At 59.6% G+C, this 18,004-nt stretch overlaps 1 protein-coding gene across 10 annotated transcripts in view; it reads right to left on the reverse strand.

Annotated features, from left to right (window-relative positions):
- The window catches only part of GRIN1 (glutamate ionotropic receptor NMDA type subunit 1), a 31,073-nt gene that overhangs the window by 5,767 nt on the left and 7,302 nt on the right, over positions 1–18,004 (reverse strand). For 6 of the 10 annotated variants that reach the window (XR_001889388.1, XR_001889387.1, XM_017893035.1 and 3 more), the window contains exons 3-17: positions 17,695–17,871; positions 15,365–15,427; positions 14,467–14,567; positions 7,479–7,600; positions 7,231–7,405; positions 4,901–5,045; positions 4,720–4,803; positions 2,264–2,405; positions 2,045–2,172; positions 1,368–1,532; positions 1,179–1,297; positions 956–1,068; positions 734–882; positions 470–627; positions 138–299 (exon numbers count right to left, since the gene is read on the reverse strand). Coding sequence is in view for 8 of the 10 variants with exons in the window: in XM_017893035.1 (XP_017748524.1) it covers positions 138–299; positions 470–627; positions 734–882; positions 956–1,068; positions 1,179–1,297; positions 1,368–1,532; positions 2,045–2,172; positions 2,264–2,405; positions 4,720–4,803; positions 4,901–5,045; positions 7,231–7,405; positions 7,479–7,600; positions 14,467–14,567; positions 15,365–15,427; positions 17,695–17,871 (2,003 nt within the window). In the remaining 2 variants the exon portion in view is untranslated. The remainder of the gene's footprint in view (positions 1–137; positions 300–469; positions 628–733; positions 883–955; positions 1,069–1,178; positions 1,298–1,367; positions 1,533–2,044; positions 2,173–2,263; positions 2,406–4,719; positions 4,804–4,900; positions 5,046–7,230; positions 7,406–7,478; positions 7,601–14,466; positions 14,568–15,364; positions 15,428–17,694; positions 17,872–18,004) is intronic. The other 4 variants (XM_017893040.1, XM_017893039.1, XM_017893037.1 and 1 more) reach the window with 1 other exon arrangement.

Consider the following 18,004-nt stretch of genomic DNA (forward strand, 5'->3'; position numbering starts at 1 on the left):
CTGCGGGGTGGAGGGGGCAGCTAGCGCCTGGCTTGGGTGGGAAATCTGTGGTGGCCTCGGAGTGGTCTGGCACTGGCGAGGGCGTCCACCTCTGGCGGAGAGGAGCGGTGGAGGGACGCGGGCGCACGGACACTTACTTGAGGATGGACAGGGAGACGTTCTGCTTCCAGGGGCTGTCTTTGCGCATGCCTATGCCGAAGCCCGAGCGGAAGAACAGCTCTCCAGTCGTCACCAGGTCGCACTTCTGCGAGGCCTCGAACTCCAGCACCGCCGAGTCCCAGATGAAGGCATGCAGCTTGCTGCCGGCAGAGGCGGGGTCACGGGGGCCTTGGTCCTGCCAGCCTGGAAGACCCACGCCCGCGCCCTCCGGGGTGCCTGGCCCGGACACTCTCCTGCCCGGCGGAGGCCGCCCTCCCGCGGCCCGCACTTGTCCCGCCCCGCCCCGCCAGGGTGGCCGCCCGCGCCTCACTTGTCTCTCACGGCCTGGATGGCCTCCGCTGCACTCTCGTAGTTGTGCTTCTCCATATGCCGGTACATGGTGCTCAGCTCCACCTGGCGCCGGAAGTAGATGTCCACCGAGCTCTGCTTCACCGTGGCGTAGATAAACTTGTCCGAGGGGTTCCTCAGCTGCAGGGTCGGAGGGCAGGGCTCGCGGCGGCGGCTCCCCAGGCCCCTACCCCAGGCCGACCCCAGCTCACCTCGCGTTCCCTCCCCCAGCCCGGCCAGGCCTCACCCGAGGGTCGTTGATGCCAGTGATGCGCTCCTCCGGCCGGTCCAGCACCAGGAAGGCCGCCAGGTTGGCGGTGTAGGAGGCCACGATAATCATGGCAAAGCCGGCCCATACCATGCCCAGGATACGCGCCGAGAAGCTTCTGGGGGCGCCTGTGGGCGGGCGGGGGCTGTGTCAGACCCTAGAGGGCCGGGGCGGGGCCAGGCGGGCCGGGCGGGGCCTTACCTTCCCCGATGCCGGAGTTGAGCAGGACGCCCCAGGAGAACCACATGGCGGAGGACAGGGTCAGTGCGTCCTCCTCCTCCTCCTCGCTGTTCACCTTGAACCGGCCGAAGGGGCTGCGGGGCGCAGAGGGCGGGCGGGAGAGAGGGCGGGAGAGGCGGCCCTGCCCCGCCCCTCGCCGGCCCCGACCCCCCATGGAGGTGTCTGAGCCCCGGGTCGCGCTCACCTGAAGCGGTCCAGCAGGTACAGCATCACGGCCACCACGTGCACCGACAGCCCCACCAGCAGCCACAGTGTGCTCTGGAACGGCTGCATGAACGAGTCCAGCGTGCTCCGGGGGATTTCCTGCGGGGGGATGCGAGGTCAGTGCGGCCTGGGCCCTCCAGGGACCCCCCGCCATCCGGCCCCTACCCACCTTCTTGACCAGAATAGTCAGGCCCTGGTACTTGAAGGGCTTGGAAAACTCGATGTACTGCGCGCGCTCGTTGTTGATGGTTAGCGGCGCCACGATCATGTCTGCCTGCCCGCTGAGCAGCTCCCCCATCATCCCATTCCACTCCTTCTTGTTGCTGTTGTTCACCTGCAAGGCGACAGAGCCGGCGGGGATGCAGGCAGCGTCCACCCAGCTCCCGCCACAGGTACCCCGGACTGAAGCCGCCCTAGAGCACCCCGGGGGTCTTCTCCCCCAGACCCTACCCAGCTCACAGGCCCCACCCCACTCCAGCCCCGCCCTGGCTAGCAGGCCTCTCCCACGCCGGGCGGGCTCCACCACCGCTAGCAGGCCCCGCCCACTCCACATCCCGCCCACTTCAGGACCCCAGCCTGCAGGCCCCGCCCACTCCGACCCCCACTTCAGGCCCCTCCCATACCAGGCCCTACCCCAGCCCTCAGGCCCCGCCCACCCCATGCTATGCCCACTCCATGCTATACCCACCCCAGGACCCAGCCCGCAGGCTCCGCTCACTCCATGCCCCACACACCCCAGGACCCCCCCACCGTCTGCAGGCCCCACCTACTCCATGCCCCACCCACGCCGACCCCCTGCCTGCAGGCCCCTCTCACGCTGGTCCCCACCCCCGCCGTCCAGCCTACCCGCTCCTGTGTGCCGAACTTGCCATCTGCCACCAGGTGCACCTCATAGGTGAAGTTCATGGTCCGTGCCAGCTTGATGAGCAGGTCGATGCAAAAGCCGTAGCAACACTGAGGCACCGTGTGGCGGGCTGAGTAGGTGCAGGCGGTAACTGCTGGGCTCCAGACCGCCCCGCGCCCCGCGCCCTGTCCCGCGCCCCACGCCCTGCCCCGCGCACTCACGGCTGCCCGGAGACGTGTCGTTGGGCCCGGTGCAGATCACCTTCTTGACTGGGTCGCCGTTGACTGTGAACTCCTCCTTGCATGTCCCATCACTCAGCGTAGGCTTGACGTACACGAAAGGCTCCTGGTGGATCGTCACAATCTGGGGGGGAAGGGGAGACCCAGCCTGGACCACCGACCTAAGGCTGACCAGGGCGGCAGTGTCTTCTCAGTTCCCAGCCTCCCCTGGCGCCCCTCTTAATCCCCGATGCCCACTCCTCCCCCGCCCTGCGCCACCGGCCACTGCCCCTCTTTGGAGCTTCTTCACGAGGCCAGGTGTTCAGGACACATCTTCCACACTCACCGTCAGCATCATCTGCCTGCAGCCCCGGGGGATGGGGGCTGGGGGCTCAGAAAAGACTGCTGTGACGCTAGACCCTTCTCTTGGCCACTTTTCCTCTAATCTTGGCTTAGACATGATTCCCTCCAGCAGAGGAGCCGCTGATGTCCCATGTATGCCAGGCATCTTCCCGAGGTGAGAAACCGCCCAGCCTGCAGGCTGACTCCCACCCTGCTGTGCCATGAGGACGAGGGCACATCCACGAAGCCGACCCTGCGCCTACACAGGACCTGGGACCCGAGGGGGCACCCACCCGTGCCTCCCTTCATCCCGGTGCCCTGACTGTCCTGGCCCACAGCCTCGCAGCCTTCAGGCTTTGAGCATAGGTCTCTGGCTCCTTCCTCTTGCCCGAGTGGACATGCTCCACCGCTCTGTGGCCTCTTCAACCCACACTCCTGCTTGGGCTCGCCCTCCTGTCTGTCCTTCAGGGGACCATGGCCTGGGGGTAGGGAAGGGATCTGGGGCACAGAGGGCTGGAATGGAGCATAATGCACTGCCAGAACTCTGAGGGGAGATGATATCAGAGCTGAGCCCTCAAAGTGGGCAGGGATCAAGCAGGTGCCCGAGGACAGGTGGAGCAGGGGAGCCTGCAGTCCAGAACTGCAAAGGCAGGGAGGCGTGGGGGTGGTGGAAGAGGCACCCTCCCAGCATGTCCTAGGGAGGGTGAGCCTGAGAGCGGTGCAGGCCCAACCTCAGCCGCCAGGCAGCATTTTGTCTTTTATCCCCAGGGGGATTAGGAGCCATTGAAGAAGTTGATTTTCTTTTCCTTTTTTTCTTTTCTTTTTTTTTTTTTTTTTTTATGAGATGGAGTCTTGCTCTGTAGCCAGGCTGGAGTGCAGTGGCACGATCTCTGCTCACTGCAACCGGTGCCTCCCGGGTTCAAGCAATTCTCCTGCCTCAGTCTCCCGAGTAGCTGGGACTACAGATGAGCGCCACCACGCCCAGCTAATTTTTGTACTTTTAGTAGAGACGGGGTTTCACCATGTTGGCCAGAATGGTCTCGATCTCTCGACCTCATGATCCGCCTGCCTTGGCCTCCCAAAGTGCTAGGATTACAGGCGTGAGCCATCGCGCCTGGCCTGATTTGCCTTATAAAACTTTCATTATGTTTTCCTGTTATACAGGTAATATATATGCTAGTACTTTAAAAAAATTAGTGAGGCCAGAAACAAACTTGTAAAAAGCCATCTGCATCTCACAGCCTAGATGGGGCCTTTTGGCCATTAGCGTTTGACGGCTGCTTTCAGACTTTTCAATGTGAAGTGTCTGGGCTGCAATGAAACCCACACTGGTACTGGAAAACCCACCCTGTCTGCAGAGCAGGGGAGGGAGCCTGGGTGAGAGGCTGCAGGGGCTGGCACCAGGCTTCAGGGGTGGGCTCAGAAAGCAGACAGAGGCAAGAGACATTTGAGGGCCTGGAATGACCAAGAGAAGGTTGGTGGGCATGTTGCCTGTGAGGTCCTTGCCTTTGGCAGTCTGTGGTGCTACTGGGACTGGAGTGTGTGTGGAGTGGGGATGGTGTGGCTCTGCCTGGGGAGGAACGGCCAGGAGAGCACCCTGGAGTAGGGAGCCAAGGGAAAGATGCTCTGGAGGAGGAAGCCAGCCAGGGCAGGGGTTCTCAGAGGCCCAGGGGAGTCAGGAAGGGCTGTCCCACATGGTGGAAGAGGACAGTTTGACCTGGTACCATCAGGAGGCCATGAAGGCTGGAGGAGGGATGAGGAGTATGGAGGACCAGGACTGGGGACAGCGAGTGCTGAAGCTGAGGTCGGCCTGCCGTCTCCCATCTGCTCTTCCCCAGCAGGGTCCTATCAGACAACTAACTGCCCCAGACTTAAGTAGGGCTGGGTCAAGAGGGGCACTAGAGAGCCCCTGTGGGATGGGGGCAGCTTCCTCTCCTCCCTCCTGCTCTCTCTGCTTCCTGTGCTGTGCCAGGTGTGCTGGACGGTGTCCAGGGGCAGCAGGCCCCACCCCCACTTTCTTTAGTGGCTTTCATTGATCTCGCACCCCCCTCCAGGCCAGAGGGGGTGGATGGGCTGTCTGGGGTGGGGACACTGAGGGAGGTCTGTGGGGCCCCCACCTTCAGTCTGGTGGACATCTGGTACCCTCGAGGCTTCTCTGTCTCTCCGCCTGGCCAGATGATCTTCCTGTCATTAGGGATGACCTGGGGGTGGGAGTATGAGATGGAGGGTGGCCACGCAGGGGTCTTGGCCCCAGGACCCTAAGGCCCCAGCCCCCACCCCCTCATGACCCCCACCTACGTGGGTGCCGTTGTAGATGCCCACTTGCACCAGCTTGCGGTTCTGCAGGTTCATGATGCTGTAGTTGGCGAACTTCCGGTCCCCATCCTCATTGAACTCCACACGACCAGTCACCCCGTCCGCATACTTGGAGGACATCAGCACTCTAGGGGAGGAAGCATAGCTGAGGCTTCTCAGAGCGCTGCCCTAGGTCTCCTCGCTCCTTCCCCTGCTCCTGGTCCCCCTGCTCCTTCCCCCTGCTCCTTCACCCCTGCTCCTTCCCCCTGCCTCGCTTCCCCCTGCTCCTTCCCCTGCCTCCCCCTGCTCTTCCCCCTGCCTCCTTTCCCCTCTTGCCCCCTCCTTTTCCCCCTGCTCCTTCCCCTGTCCTTTCTGCTCCTTCCCCCTGCTCCTCCCCCTGCCTCCTTCCCCTGCACTCCTTCCCCTGTCCTTCTTCCTGCCTCCTTCTCCCTGTCTCCTTCCCCTGCTCCTTCCTCACCCTGGCTCCTTCTTTCCTGTCCTTCCCTGCGTCTTCTCCTGCGTCCTTCCCCCTGCCTCCTTCCCTGCTATTCCCTGCTCCTTCTTCCGCTGGCTCCTTCCTGATCTTCTTCCTGCTCCTTCCCCTGCCTCTTTCCCCCTGCTCTTCCCCTGCTTTCTTCCTGCTCCTTCCCCCTGATCCTTCCCCTGCTCTTCCCCCTGCTCCTTCCCCCTGCTCCTTCCCCTGTCCTTCCCCCTGCTCCTTCTCTGCTCCTTTCCCCCTGCTCCTTCCCTGCTCCTTCTTCCTGCTCCTTCCCCACCTGTCCTTCCCCTGCTCCTTCCCCTGCTCCTTCTTCCTGCTCCTTCCCCTGCTCCTTTTTCCACTGCTCCTTCCCCCTGCGCTCCTTCCCCCTGCGCTCCTTCCCCTGCCCTTTCCCCTGCTCCTCCCCTCTCCTTCCCCTGCTCCTTCCCCCTGCTCCTTCTTCCTGCTCCTTCCCCCTGCCCTTCCCCTGCCCGTGCCGCGCTGGCGTCCCCGCGGCTGCTCTTCCCCCTGTCCCTTCCCCCGTCCTTCCCCTGGCTCCTCTCCTTCTCCGTTCTCCTGCCTGCTGCGCAGCTCGGCTTTCCCTTGTCCCAGTCCCAAGAATGGAAAGATCAGCAGATCCAGCCCGCTGGACCACCATGGTGTCTGACCTGCACCAGAATGGACAGTGCGACTCATGACAGCTGAGGGTTTCTGGTGCCAGACCCTGCTTCAAGCTATAACCGTCTGGTTAGACTACTGTCCCACAGCCATCCGTCTTACAGAGAGGGAGGCAGAATGCCCAGAAAGGATGCCACTGCCTCCTTGCCAGCAAGTGGGGAGAGGTTGAGTTGGCTCTACCACCAGGCTGTCCTGTCTGGCTGTGTGCGGCATGGCAATTGTACCCATCGGCACATAACATGTGAACCTGTGTGCACACATGATCCCTAAGTGGGGTGCACCCCATGCTTGTGCCGTGTCACTGTGTTCATTACCTGAAGTCTGTGTGCACACATGACGTTCTATGTATGTGTGTGCATGTGTATGCACACATGCTGCCTACATCTGCACTTATGTGGGCATTGTGGATGGTGGCTCTGCACATGCTACTCAATGCTTGGGGATCTGGGGGTGAGGTGGCATGGCATGGTGTCCAGGCGTGCTGTGAGCTAACTGCTGCCACACTGCAGATGTTCACTTGGGTCTCTGGGCCTAGGCCAGCCCTGGCTCTCTAAGGTTTGTGTGCTGTTCTTGGGCTCCTTGTCTGGCCTCCTGGGTCCCTGGAAGCTTTCAGTCCCCATCTGCATCAAGAGCCTCCTCCCAAAGGCTGCCAGGTACACAGGGAGAGGGGTGCTGTTTCAGGGTGGACTGTAGTGTGGAAAGTAGGGGCGGGAGCAGTGGAGCCAGTCCCCACTCCAGTGACAGTCCCAGTACTGGTGTCCGTGTTGAGAAGAGGGCAGATGATTGTGCCATTAGATGTGGTGGTGCTGGGGGTGTGGGGGGAGAGGAGAGAAGTAACAGTGTCCAGAGGATGTTGGCAGCAGGCTCCACTGCAGTACCCCTGAGAGCGGCGCCATCCACTTCCTGGAAGCGACCCCGCCCACTCCCCCCCAGAGTGCCCGCACCCACCGCTTGAGGAGCGCTCCCCCAGTTCCCTAAGAGCGGCCCCGCCCAGTCCTGAGAACGGCCATACCCAGCTCGGGAGAGTGGCCCCGCCCACCTCCCCCAAAGCGGCCCCGCCCACCTCCCCAAGAGGGACCTCTCCCAGTCCTGAGAACGGCCCCGCCCAGCTCTGGAGAGTGACCCCGCCCACCGCCCCAAGAGCAGCCCCGCCCAGCTCGGGGGAGCCCCCGCCCACCTCTTGAAGAGCGGCCCGGTCTTCCAGATGTTGGTGTTGCCCACGCAGCCCCGCGGCGGGTCGGTGATGTTCTCCTTCTCGAGGAGCTCGTGCACGGCCTGGGCCACCACGCCCACGGCGTCGCTGATGTGGGCCGACTCGTTCTTGCCATTGATGAGCTGCAGCCCGAGGATGCCTGGGGCGAGCATGCGACTCAGAGCCCGTGGGGGCCTCCCCGTTCGGGGACCCTGCCAAGGCCCAGCACTCACCGTCCGGGGCGTAGCGCAGGGCGTTCCCCGAGATCTCGCGCTCCCCGACCAGCCACACGTACCCGGAGCCCGTCATGTTCAGCATCGCGGCTGCACGGTACACAGTGGCAGCGTCGTCCTCGCTGTGGGGCAGACGGGGGTGACGGGCCAGGACTCCAGCACTCCCACCGCGGCGCTCCACAAGCCCAGGTCCTCCTTCTCTGGAGCAGGGACCTGCCCAGCCCCCAGCCCCTCCTAGATCGAAGCCTGCAGACCCCGCAGAGGGGCTGCTGCCCAAAACCCAGGAGCCTCCCAGGACTCCGTTGCTGGCCCTTACCTTGGGGGGAGCAGGGATGGAGTTAGATGCTGGTCCTTACCTTGTGGGAGCAGGGATGGGGTTAGATACCTGGTTTATAGAACTGACTTCCTACTTGTGGCCTGCACCTGTGCCCCCAGCATGCCCTTCCCTCCACCTCAGAAGGCCCTGATGGGGGCCCAGGAAGGTAATGGATCACCATTGATCACTTGCTGGCCAGATACCAGGCACTGCTTGAAGTGTTTTATGTGGATTATCTTATTTAACTTTCACAATATCTCTGTGTCCCGAGGGGAAGCGGAGGCACACTGGACACACAAGAGTTGGTAAATGGCAGAGTCAGGACCCAAGCTCCTAAGACCTCCTAGACAAGCCACACCCCTCTGGTCCTCTATGTTCAAACATGTGAAATGAGGGGTTGGGGGGCTCTCCAGGTTGGTGAGATGCTGGTGGGATCCAGCGTCCTGAGGACGGCCAGAGATGAGAGGCAGCTTCCCCTGGGCTCTGCACAAGCAGCTGCCTTCGCCCAGTCACCCAAGCCTGGGGCCTGCAGGAGGACAGAGCCCAGGCAGGCCTCACCTTGCAGGCATGTGCGGTCTTGAGCTCTGCTGGTGTCCTTGCAGGCGGGCCCCTGTCGACAGTGGAGCAGGGGACCTGTTCCTCTGGGGCTGGGGCCACTCTGGTTATGACAAGGACCTGGGGGCCTGGTGGGACTGTAGAAGCCTTTGGGGGTCTTCCCTCACCACCATCTGTCAGACCTTTCTCTGCAGGGCCTGTCCTGGCTCCAGGTGGGCCTGGACTACCCCTGATACTTTGCTTCTCCAGGCATGGGCAGCAGGGTTGGGTGGATTGCCTGAGTGTTGGGTAAATTTCACAATGCTTGACTCTGGAAACCAAGGTGGCCCTCCCCTCCCTGAGGAGGGGTCTGCCCCCAATTTTCTCGAGAATAAGCTCACGAAGAAATGCAGACCTTTAGTGTTTGCTCTACATGACGATGCTATTGGATGTCAGCAACACAAAACAGAGGTGCTCCCAGTAGCACTGGCCCAGTGCCCCAAATGAGAGCATCTAGCAGAGGCTCTGCACACTGAACACAACACAGTTTGTCCAGCAAGACCCAACACCATGAGTATCATGGAGCAGCGTGCCCACTATCAAAGTGCCCACCAGGGTCTGACGAACAAGCCCATCTTGTTGACACAATTCGGGTCTATGACACGTGATATGGTGGAATGATTAGGAGAAAAACAGTTGTAAACAAAAGTCTGATCTGTCCATCAAAACTCATCTGATCATTTTATAGAAATAGCTGATACCAATCAACACAACTTCAGGAAAATGAAAAGTTTTGGAAACAAATTATCTGCATGCTGTGGAAAATTGGTCAAAAATTAAGATTGGCATCATGTCTCTCTGCAAAACACCCTCAACAACCTTCACTAAGGAGGAGCCAAAATGTGACAGGTTGAAGGTCTGGGGTCAAGAAGGCCTGTGCCTGCTGCTGCCCAGGGCTTGCTTCTCTGCACTCCTGGGAGATGGGCATGCTAGGTGGGCCGGTTGGCCTCTGCTGTGGGACTTTGGCCTCCATTCCAAGGAGCTTAGCACGTGAGAGGAGAGTCCTTTCCAGCCCTGACAGTCCAGAGCCATTGCATGGATTCAAGAAGTATGTTGGAGGCTGGGCACAGTAACTCATGCCTGTAATCCCAGCACTTTGGTGGGTGGATCGCCTGAGGTCAGGAGTTCGAGACCAGCCTGACCAACATGGAGAAACCCCTGTCTCTACAAAAAATACAAAAAAATCAGCCGGGGTGGTGGTGCATGCCTGTAATCCCAGCTACTCAGGAGGCTGCGGCAGGAGAATTGTTTGAACCTGGGAGGTGGAGGTTGCAGTGAGCCAAGATCGCGCCACTGCACTCCAGCCTGGGTGACAGAGTGAGACACCATCTAAAAAAAAAAAAGTATGTTGGAGCCGGGGGCAGTGGCTGATGCCTGTCATCCCAGTCCTTTGGGAGGCCGAGGTGGGTGGATCACTTGAGGCCAGGAGTTCGAGACCAGCCTGGCCAACATGGCGAAACCCTGTCTCTACTAAAACTACAAAACTTAGCTGGGCATAGTGGCCTGCACCTGTAATTCCAGCTGCTCAGGAGGCTGAGGCACGAAAATCACTTGAACTTAGGAGGCCGACGTTGCAGTGAGCCAAGATTGTGCCACTGCACTCCAGCCTGGGTGACAGAGCAAGACTCTGCCTCACAAAAAAAAAAAAAAAAAAAAAAAAAAAAAAAAAAGGCCACGGGCGGTGGCTCACGCCTGTAATGCCAGCACTTTGGGAGGCTGAGGCAGGCGGATCACCTGATGTCAGGAGTTCACGACCAGCCTGGCCAACATGGTGGAAACCCCATTCTCTAATTAAAGAATAACAAAATTAGCCGGGCACAGTGGCGTACGCGCTGTAATCCCTGTACTCCAGGGAGGCTGAAGGAGGAGATCCACTTGAACCCCAGTTTAAGCAGAGGTTGCGAGTGAGCTGAATCATGCCACTGTACTCCAGCATTGGGCACGAGCAAGATCTGTCCCCTCCAAAAAAAGAGAAAGGTATGTTTTGGTGGGTGTTGTGGTGGATTGTGTGCTTGGTCAGTGTATGCATATGTGTGGGTATGGCATGTTATGTAGGGCAATGGAGTTAGGGTGGCACATGGTGTGTGTTGCATGCACATGTGTGTTGTGATGTATGTGCATGTGTGCTGTGGGTACCATGGTATGTAGGTGTGTGCATATATCAGTGTGTGTCTTTGTATGTGGTGTATATGGTGGTGTGTGGCCCTGTACCTGTATGGTATATGCACGTGTGTATGTGTATGCATCTGTGCAATTTGTTACACATTAGTGGTAGTTAGTGTGTAATTATGGCATTGTGATGCACATGCGTAGTGTCTAGTGTATGACCTGGTACATGATCTGCCAGTGTGGGTAAGAAGTATGAGGGTGCGGACGGTGTATGATTACATGCATTTTGTGCACATGAGTGTATGGTGTATGCATGTGCATGTGGATGTGCTATGATGGCGAGTGTGCACATGTGTTATGTGTTGGTGTGATGAGCCTGTACATGATGGTGCATTGTGTGGGTAAGATGTATGTGTGGTGTGACTAATGGTGTGACATACATTTGGTGACGTGTGTGGTTATGGTGTATTGATAGTGCATGTGGGCATGTATATAGCATGTGCATACATGCATATCGTGTTGTGTATGACCTGTACATGATTCTGCATGTGTGTGGTAAGGATGTATGCATGGTGACTATAGTGGATGTACAATACATTTGTGACATGTGTATATGTGTCATGAATGGTGCATGTGGTACAATTAGTGTGTAAATATGGCATGTGTGACAGTGTTGTATGTGTTGTGTAGTGACCTGTACCATGATTCTTGGGCATGTGTGGGTAGAGATTTAGAGTGGTGTGATGGTGTGTACATGCATTTGTGCAAATGTGTGTATGGTGATGCCATGGTACATGGGTGTGTATATGGCATGTGGGTACATGCATATGTGTTGTGGTATGACCGTCCATGATTCTGCATGTGTTGGGTAGAGATGTATGTTGTGGGTATGACTATAGGTGTGTACATGCATTTCGTGCACATGTGTGATGGTATGTGCATACACAGGTGGTGTGTGGAGTGTGCTCATGTGCATGGATGTGTGGTATGCACATGGTTCCTGTGTGCATGCACCTGTCTGCCCTGACCATGTCCCTTTCCCTGGGCTGGCCTTTTTCTTAGGGCCATGTCTGGAAACATGACCTTAACCCTGAGGCTGGCAACACGGGGTCAACCTGTGGGACTGCAGTGCATGGCTCAGGGGCTCATTGGCCGACAGAAAACAGTGGAGAAAATGCCCCCTCCCTTCTCTCTGGGGACCTGGGCATGGCAGGGTTGTGTTTGGTTTTGTATGTGGTTTCTCTCCCATGTCCTGTTGGTCACTCCAGTTAGAATGTAGGGATCAGGCAGGTCTAGCTTGATGTGAACTTGTCTATTGCAAAAGTGCCCGACAGTGGAAGAGGTGTGTTTTAGGGTAATCGACTCCTTGAGTTGCCCCATCTGGGATGAAGAAATCTTCCACTTCCCAGCCAGCTGTCTGTTCATTTGTTCACCTGCGTATCCATCCTTTTATCCCATCACAGCCACAGAATCTCTCTTCAGCTCTGTGATGAGTGAGGGAAGTGTAAACAATCCAGAAAATAAGAGAAGAGGCCACAAGTGGCCAGGCATGGTGGCTCATGCCTGTAATCCCAGCACTTTGGGAGGCCGAGGCGGGCGGATCACAAGGTCAGGAGATGGAGACCATCCTGGCTGACACGTTGAAAACCCCGTCTCTACTCTAAATACAAAAAAGTAGCCGGGCGTGGGGGCAGGTGCCTGTAGTCCCAGCTACTTGGGAGGCTGAGGCAGGAGAATGGCGCGAACCCGGGAGGTGGAGCTTGCAATGAGCCGAGATCCAGCCACTGCACTCCAACCTGGATGACAGAATGAGGCTCCGTTTGAAAAAAAAAAAAAAGAGGCCACAAGTTCGAGACAAGTCTGGCCAATATGGTGAAACCCCGTCTCTACTAAAAATACGAAAATTAGCCCGGTGTGGTGGCGTGTGTCTGTAGTCTCAGCTACTTGAGAGGCTGAGGCAGGAGAATCGCTTGAATCCGAGAGGCAGAGATTGCAGTGAGCTGAGATTGTGCTACTGCATTGCAGCCTGGAGGGAAGAGCAACACTCCCTCTCAAAACAACGGAAAAAGAAAATTAACTTCTGAGACTCTGGCTGGGCTTTTGCTGGGCTGGACTTTTTCTCGGAGGGGTTTTCTGGGCGGGGCTTTCCCTGGGTGGTGCTTTTCTGGGCGGGGCTCTTTCTGGTAGCGGCTTTCCCTGGGTGGGACGTTTCTGGGAGGAGCTTTCCCTGGGCGGGGCCTTTCTTGGGTGGGGCTTTCCTGGGTAGGGCCTTCCCTGGGTAGGGCTTTTTCTGGGTGGGGCTTTATCTGGGCGGAGCTTTCCCTGGGCGGGGCTTCCCCTTGGCAGGGCTTTCTTCTGGGCTGGGCTTTTCCTGGGTTGGTCTTTTTTCTGGGCGGAGCTTTCCCTGGGCGGGGCTTTCTTTGGGGCGGAGTTTTTCCCTGGGCAGGGCTTCTTTTCTGGGCGGGGCTTTTCCTGGGCGGAGTTTTCCCTGGGCGGGGCTTTTTTTCTGGGTGGGGCTTTCCCTGGGCTGGTCCTTTTTCTGGGCGGGGCTTTCCCTGGGCGGGGCTTTTTTCTGGACTGGGCTTTCCTGGGCATTTCTTTTTTCTGGGCAGGGCTTTCTCTAGACGGGACTTTTTTCTGGGCGGGGCTTTCCCTGGGCGGGGCTTTTTTCTGGGCGGGGCATTCCTTCCTTGGGACCAGTGCATACGCGTACCTTGCCTGGTCAAATCTTTAAAAATCTCTTTTCCTAAAGCCAGGCCAACCCTCCCTGGGGCCCACAGTTGGATGAGTAGAGTGGACAAGAGACCTATGAGCCTAAAGCCGAGTGCGGGGGCGTAATGGGGGATGATTAGTGCCTTTTTATAGCAGCTGCAGGAGAAGCAGGTGAGGCCCCGTGGGCAGCTCTAAGCAACAACCCTGCCTTGGGCTAGGGAGATTCCTGCCTTCTAGCCCGAGGAGCCCTGGCTGGCCCCACCCTGCGCTCTGCCCTGGTGAGGGGGCTGCACCTGTCTCCGTGCCAGAGGTTCGTTTGACGGACCCATGGAAATGGTGGCCTGCCCTGGGACTGAGAGTGTCGCTGGCTCTTTCCCATATGCAGGGCTGGAGGGCTGGGCTGTGTTCCTCTGGGCGTTTCCATGCTGTTTTGCTCCACTCTGTTGGAGCCTAGCAGAGCTTTTAGGTCAGGGACAGTGGGGTTTTGGCTGTCCCATGGGGCAAGGCTACTCACCCTGCCCTTCCCCGCTCTTGCTTTTCCTATTCCCAGTCACTCAGCCTTTCCCTTCCCAGGAGAACCTAGCCATTTGCAAATAGGGAACTTTTTACAGTGGGCTCCTCCCGAGGTTGCTCTGTGGCACCGGACCCTGTCCAGAGCAGCCTGATTTCCCGGGTACCTAATTGATTTCCCCTTAAGCTGCTGCTCCAGTTGTTGCAATCCTTCAGTTGGGAAGTCTGGCCCTCTCCCTGCCATGGGCCTTTTCGCCTGGCACATCTGCACATCACTTCCCTGGGCCTCGTCCCTGGCCCCAGCCCTGGGCCTTGTTTGCACAGGTTTGCCCCCTTGAGTTGCGGAGATTCCCAAGGGCAGGGTCTCCTCCATCTCCCTCTCCCACAGCCCAGCTCAGGGCAGAGGCAGTATGTGACTGTGGACTCGGGAAGGGCCCAGGGAGGGAGGCACAGATGGAGGGTGTGACATCAGCCGTGCCAATAGGAGTGTGGGCGTGGGAGGGGTGGGGTGTGGCTGTCCTTGGTGAAGGTGCTTTGGAAGCTGAAGGTCACTGTGCCCAAGAATGTCCCAGCTCTGGCTCAGATGGCAGGTGCTCGGCCAGGTACCACCCTGTTGCTGTCCTTGGTGAAGGTGCTTTGGAAGCTGAAGGTCACTGTGCCCAAGAATGTCCCAGCTCTGGCTCAGATGGCAGGTGCTCGGCCAGGTACCACCCTGTGTGCAGTGTGTAGGGCCCTGCCCAGCCTCACCTGGCAGAAAGGATGATGACTCGGGCCTCCAGCTCTTTTGCCTCCATCAGCAGGGCCGTCACGTTCTTGGTCCCTGGGTCAAACTGCAGCACCTTCTCTGCCTGCGGTGTGAACAAGAATGTTAGCAGGCAGCTGGGGCAGGGGACATAGCACCTCAGGGGTGAGAGTCGGGCTGGAGCCGCTGGGAACCCCGAGGCAGCTTAGCTAGGGCTGCCATGGTCTGCGCCTGCCACCTGCGCCTCTGCCTGCCTTCCTCAGTCCTCGCCTGGCCTGGCCTCGCCTCTCCGGTCCTGTCCTGTCTTCAGCCTGCGCGCTCACCTGTGCTCGCTCTGTGCTCTCTCTGTTCTCTCTCTGGGTCTCTCTCTCCACCTCACTCCTGTCCTCATCTTTGCACTGAGCATGCAAGCTGAAGTGGACCCAGACTCAGGAGGCGTGCAGCGGACGGGAAACAGAAAAGAGTTTTGGAATGCAACCAGGAAAAGAGATGGGGCTGACTTTTCCAAAACCATGGGAGGTCCTCTGAGGTCTGATTCCGCAGGCCCCTGCAGGAGCAGCCCAGCCCCGGCGAGTGGGTGGCCAGGCGGGCGGGCTCCCTCCCGGGTTCCACGAGGAAACCCTGGGGGTCCCGGAGATTCGCATGCACTTCCCAGAGAGCAGCTCCTCCTGCAGCCGCGCCTGCCTCGAGGGTGCAGGCTAGGGTCACGGCGGATGGGCCTCAGGCACCCACGCCGCCACGCCTGCCCTCTCCTGCCTGCCCTCTCCTGCCTGCTGCCGGCTGCCTCTCCTCATTGCTTGGGCCTGCGGCTCGGCGGCTGGGCCAGATAGTGGCCCTAGTGGCCGAGGCGCCGAGGCCAGGGCTCCCTAGCCGTGGGTGGCGTGCACGTCCATGCATATATACCTTGGGTCCGCGCTTGTTGTCATAGGACAGTTGGTCGAGGTTTTCATAGTTCCTTTTTTTACTCTGATGAATAATGTGCACAGAGAAAATATGCAGACACAGAAGAAGATTATAAACGGTTGAAAATGACGGCGCTAAAGCAATCACACCACCTCCTCGGCACATCTGCAGACGGGCTCCTACCTGGAGCTCGCAAACACCGAGGCCCGGGGCGGGGCTGGGGGCTGGGGCGGAGCTGGGGGGGTGAGGGTCGTGGGGGCGGGGCCATGGAGGCTCCCCGCCACGAAGCTGTGCTCTTGGAAACGGTTGCTCTCAGGAGAAAGGGAGGCCCTGTCCGCGTCCACCATTCGGAGAGAGCCCCACCTACCACCCCCACCCTGCATGCACCTGCTGTGTGGCCCCAGCAGTGCCCACTCCAACCCGTGTCAGTCCTGAGTGGGAGGTGAGCAGCCCCTCGGGGCCTGTCCCCATGTCCCTCCCCCTCCCTCTCCTTGGCCTCCCTCTGCCTCTCAAGAGACCGAGGTGTCCTCACTAACTGGGGTGCCCATGCCCATCGGCTTACATATGTGCCCAAGAGGGTGTGTATGCATATGTGCACCTGCAGGGGTGGCATGCACCTGTGGGTGCCTGAATGGGAGGGTTAGTCTGCAAAAGCCTGTGAAGGTTGCGGAAGGGTCAGATGGTCTGAGCACGCCTTTGTGTGTGTGCTTGTGCATGTGTGCATGTGTGTGTACATGTGTGTGTGTGCGTGTGCGTGTGTGCATGTCTGTGTGTGCTGGCCGGCGCAAGTGAGGATGAGCATGCACGTGAGGAGCGCACCTGTGCGCGTGTCCAGGTGTGTGAGGAGCGCACCTGTGCGTGTGTCCAGGTGTGTGTGTGTGAGAAGCGCACCTGAGCACGTGTCCAGGTGTGTATGTGAAGAGTGCACCTGTGCGTGTGTCCAGGTGTGTGTGAGGAGTGCACCTGAGCGCGTGTCCAGGTGTGTGTGTGAGGAGTGCACCTGAGCGCGTGTCCAGGTGTGTGAGGAGCGCACCTGTGCGTGTGTCCAGGTGTGTGTGTGGCGCTGGAGCTGCATGGAGGCAAGCGTGGCCTGAGCCTGTGGCCGGAGGTGTGGAGTGTGATGGAAATGTGTGCGTGCACCTATGAGTGAAAGTAAACGGTTGGGTGTGCAGGGGTGAGTGTGTGATGGGAGTCCGTGGCCGTGGGTGGGCACGCCAGAAGGTGAGGGGCCTGTCAGGCACTGGGGTGAGGGGCACTGTCTTGGGTGAGGCCCTCGGTGCTCATGCCCCTCCCCCCCAAGACTCAGCAGAACCCCCAGGACAGGATTTCCAGGACCCTCTGGTCTGCTCCTGGCTTTACCCCCGACCCGTGCCCTCTGGTCCCTCCCGGGGCCTGTGGTGCTTTGGGGGTGCCAGGTTGGCCCTAAGTTCGATGAAGCCAGCTCTGACACAAAACATGCTCCCAGCCACCCATAGGTCTGGCCCTCCTCAGCCTGGGCCTCCTCCCACTGCTTGACCAGGAGCCGGCCTAGGTGCTGAGCACCCAGGGCTCTGGGGGTCCTGCAGCCAAGCACCAGCTCTGCCCCAGACTGCAAATGGGAGTGGTAAGGAAGGGGGCAGGGGTCGCTTGGACCCCCTCAAATCCCAGCTCTGATCTCTCTGCCAGAGTGGACGCCTGGCTGTGTTCGGGGTCAGTGTGTCCTAGAACCAGGTGGCTAATTGGTCTTGATGAGGAGTGTGGAGGGAGACCTGTGGTGGGGCAAGGAGGGGAGTGGAGCCCACAGGGGCGGTCCCGGTGGGGGGGCAGGTGTCTGTGGATGGGGCTTTGCTGAGCTGTGAGGTGCAGAGCTTCAGGGGAGGCCACGCGGGGGAGGACAGAGAATGGGCCCAGCCGGGATGGGACAGGACTGCAGGGGCGTTATGTGGGGGCCATGTACAGGGGAGACCTTGCCCAGAGGGAGGCTGCTGGGAACTCAGGACAGGGTGGGCGGGAAGGGTGACGAGTCCCGAGCCCGGCTGGGGCCTCCAGGGAGAGAGGGGCGCGGGCAGGAGGAAGGGACGAGGGCGCGGGGCAGCGCGGGGCAGGGTGTTTGCGGAGCTCCAGGTGGTCTGGCCCTCGCCCCGCAGGGACTGACACGAAGGAGATTTCGACTAATGGCAAAAGCGAGTGAAATGAGCCGAGGACAGGCTGGGGCGGGCGCTCGCCAGACGTGGTGGTGCTGACCATGCACGATGGAAAGAAGAGGGTGTCACACACGGAGCCACAGACACACGGCGGCCCGTCCTGCACCTCGGCTCCGCCAGGCGCCCGCCTGCCGCGCCGACCCTCACCTTGGACTCACGCTCCTCCAGCAGCGTCTCCAGGCGCTTCTGAGCCGCCCGGCCCTCGTGGTCGTCGCTGACCAGCAGGATGATGTGGTTCCAGCTGTAGACACGCATCATCTCGAACCACACGCTCGACTGGTGGGAGTAGGGCGGCACGGTGCGCAGGAAGCTCAGGTGGATGCTCTGTGGGAGACGGGAGCACGGCGGGCTGAGAGGGACCCGTGGAGACCCACCCTCCCACCTGCCTCCCGCCTCTGGAACACCCGCCAGAGGCTGGGAACCCCCTTCCTCCCACCCCTGTCCACACCCCGCTGGG

The sequence above is a fragment of the Rhinopithecus bieti genome, unplaced genomic scaffold (genome assembly GCF_001698545.2).
Source record: "Rhinopithecus bieti isolate Rb0 unplaced genomic scaffold, ASM169854v2 scaffold_23276, whole genome shotgun sequence".
NCBI lineage: Eukaryota > Metazoa > Chordata > Mammalia > Primates > Cercopithecidae > Rhinopithecus > Rhinopithecus bieti.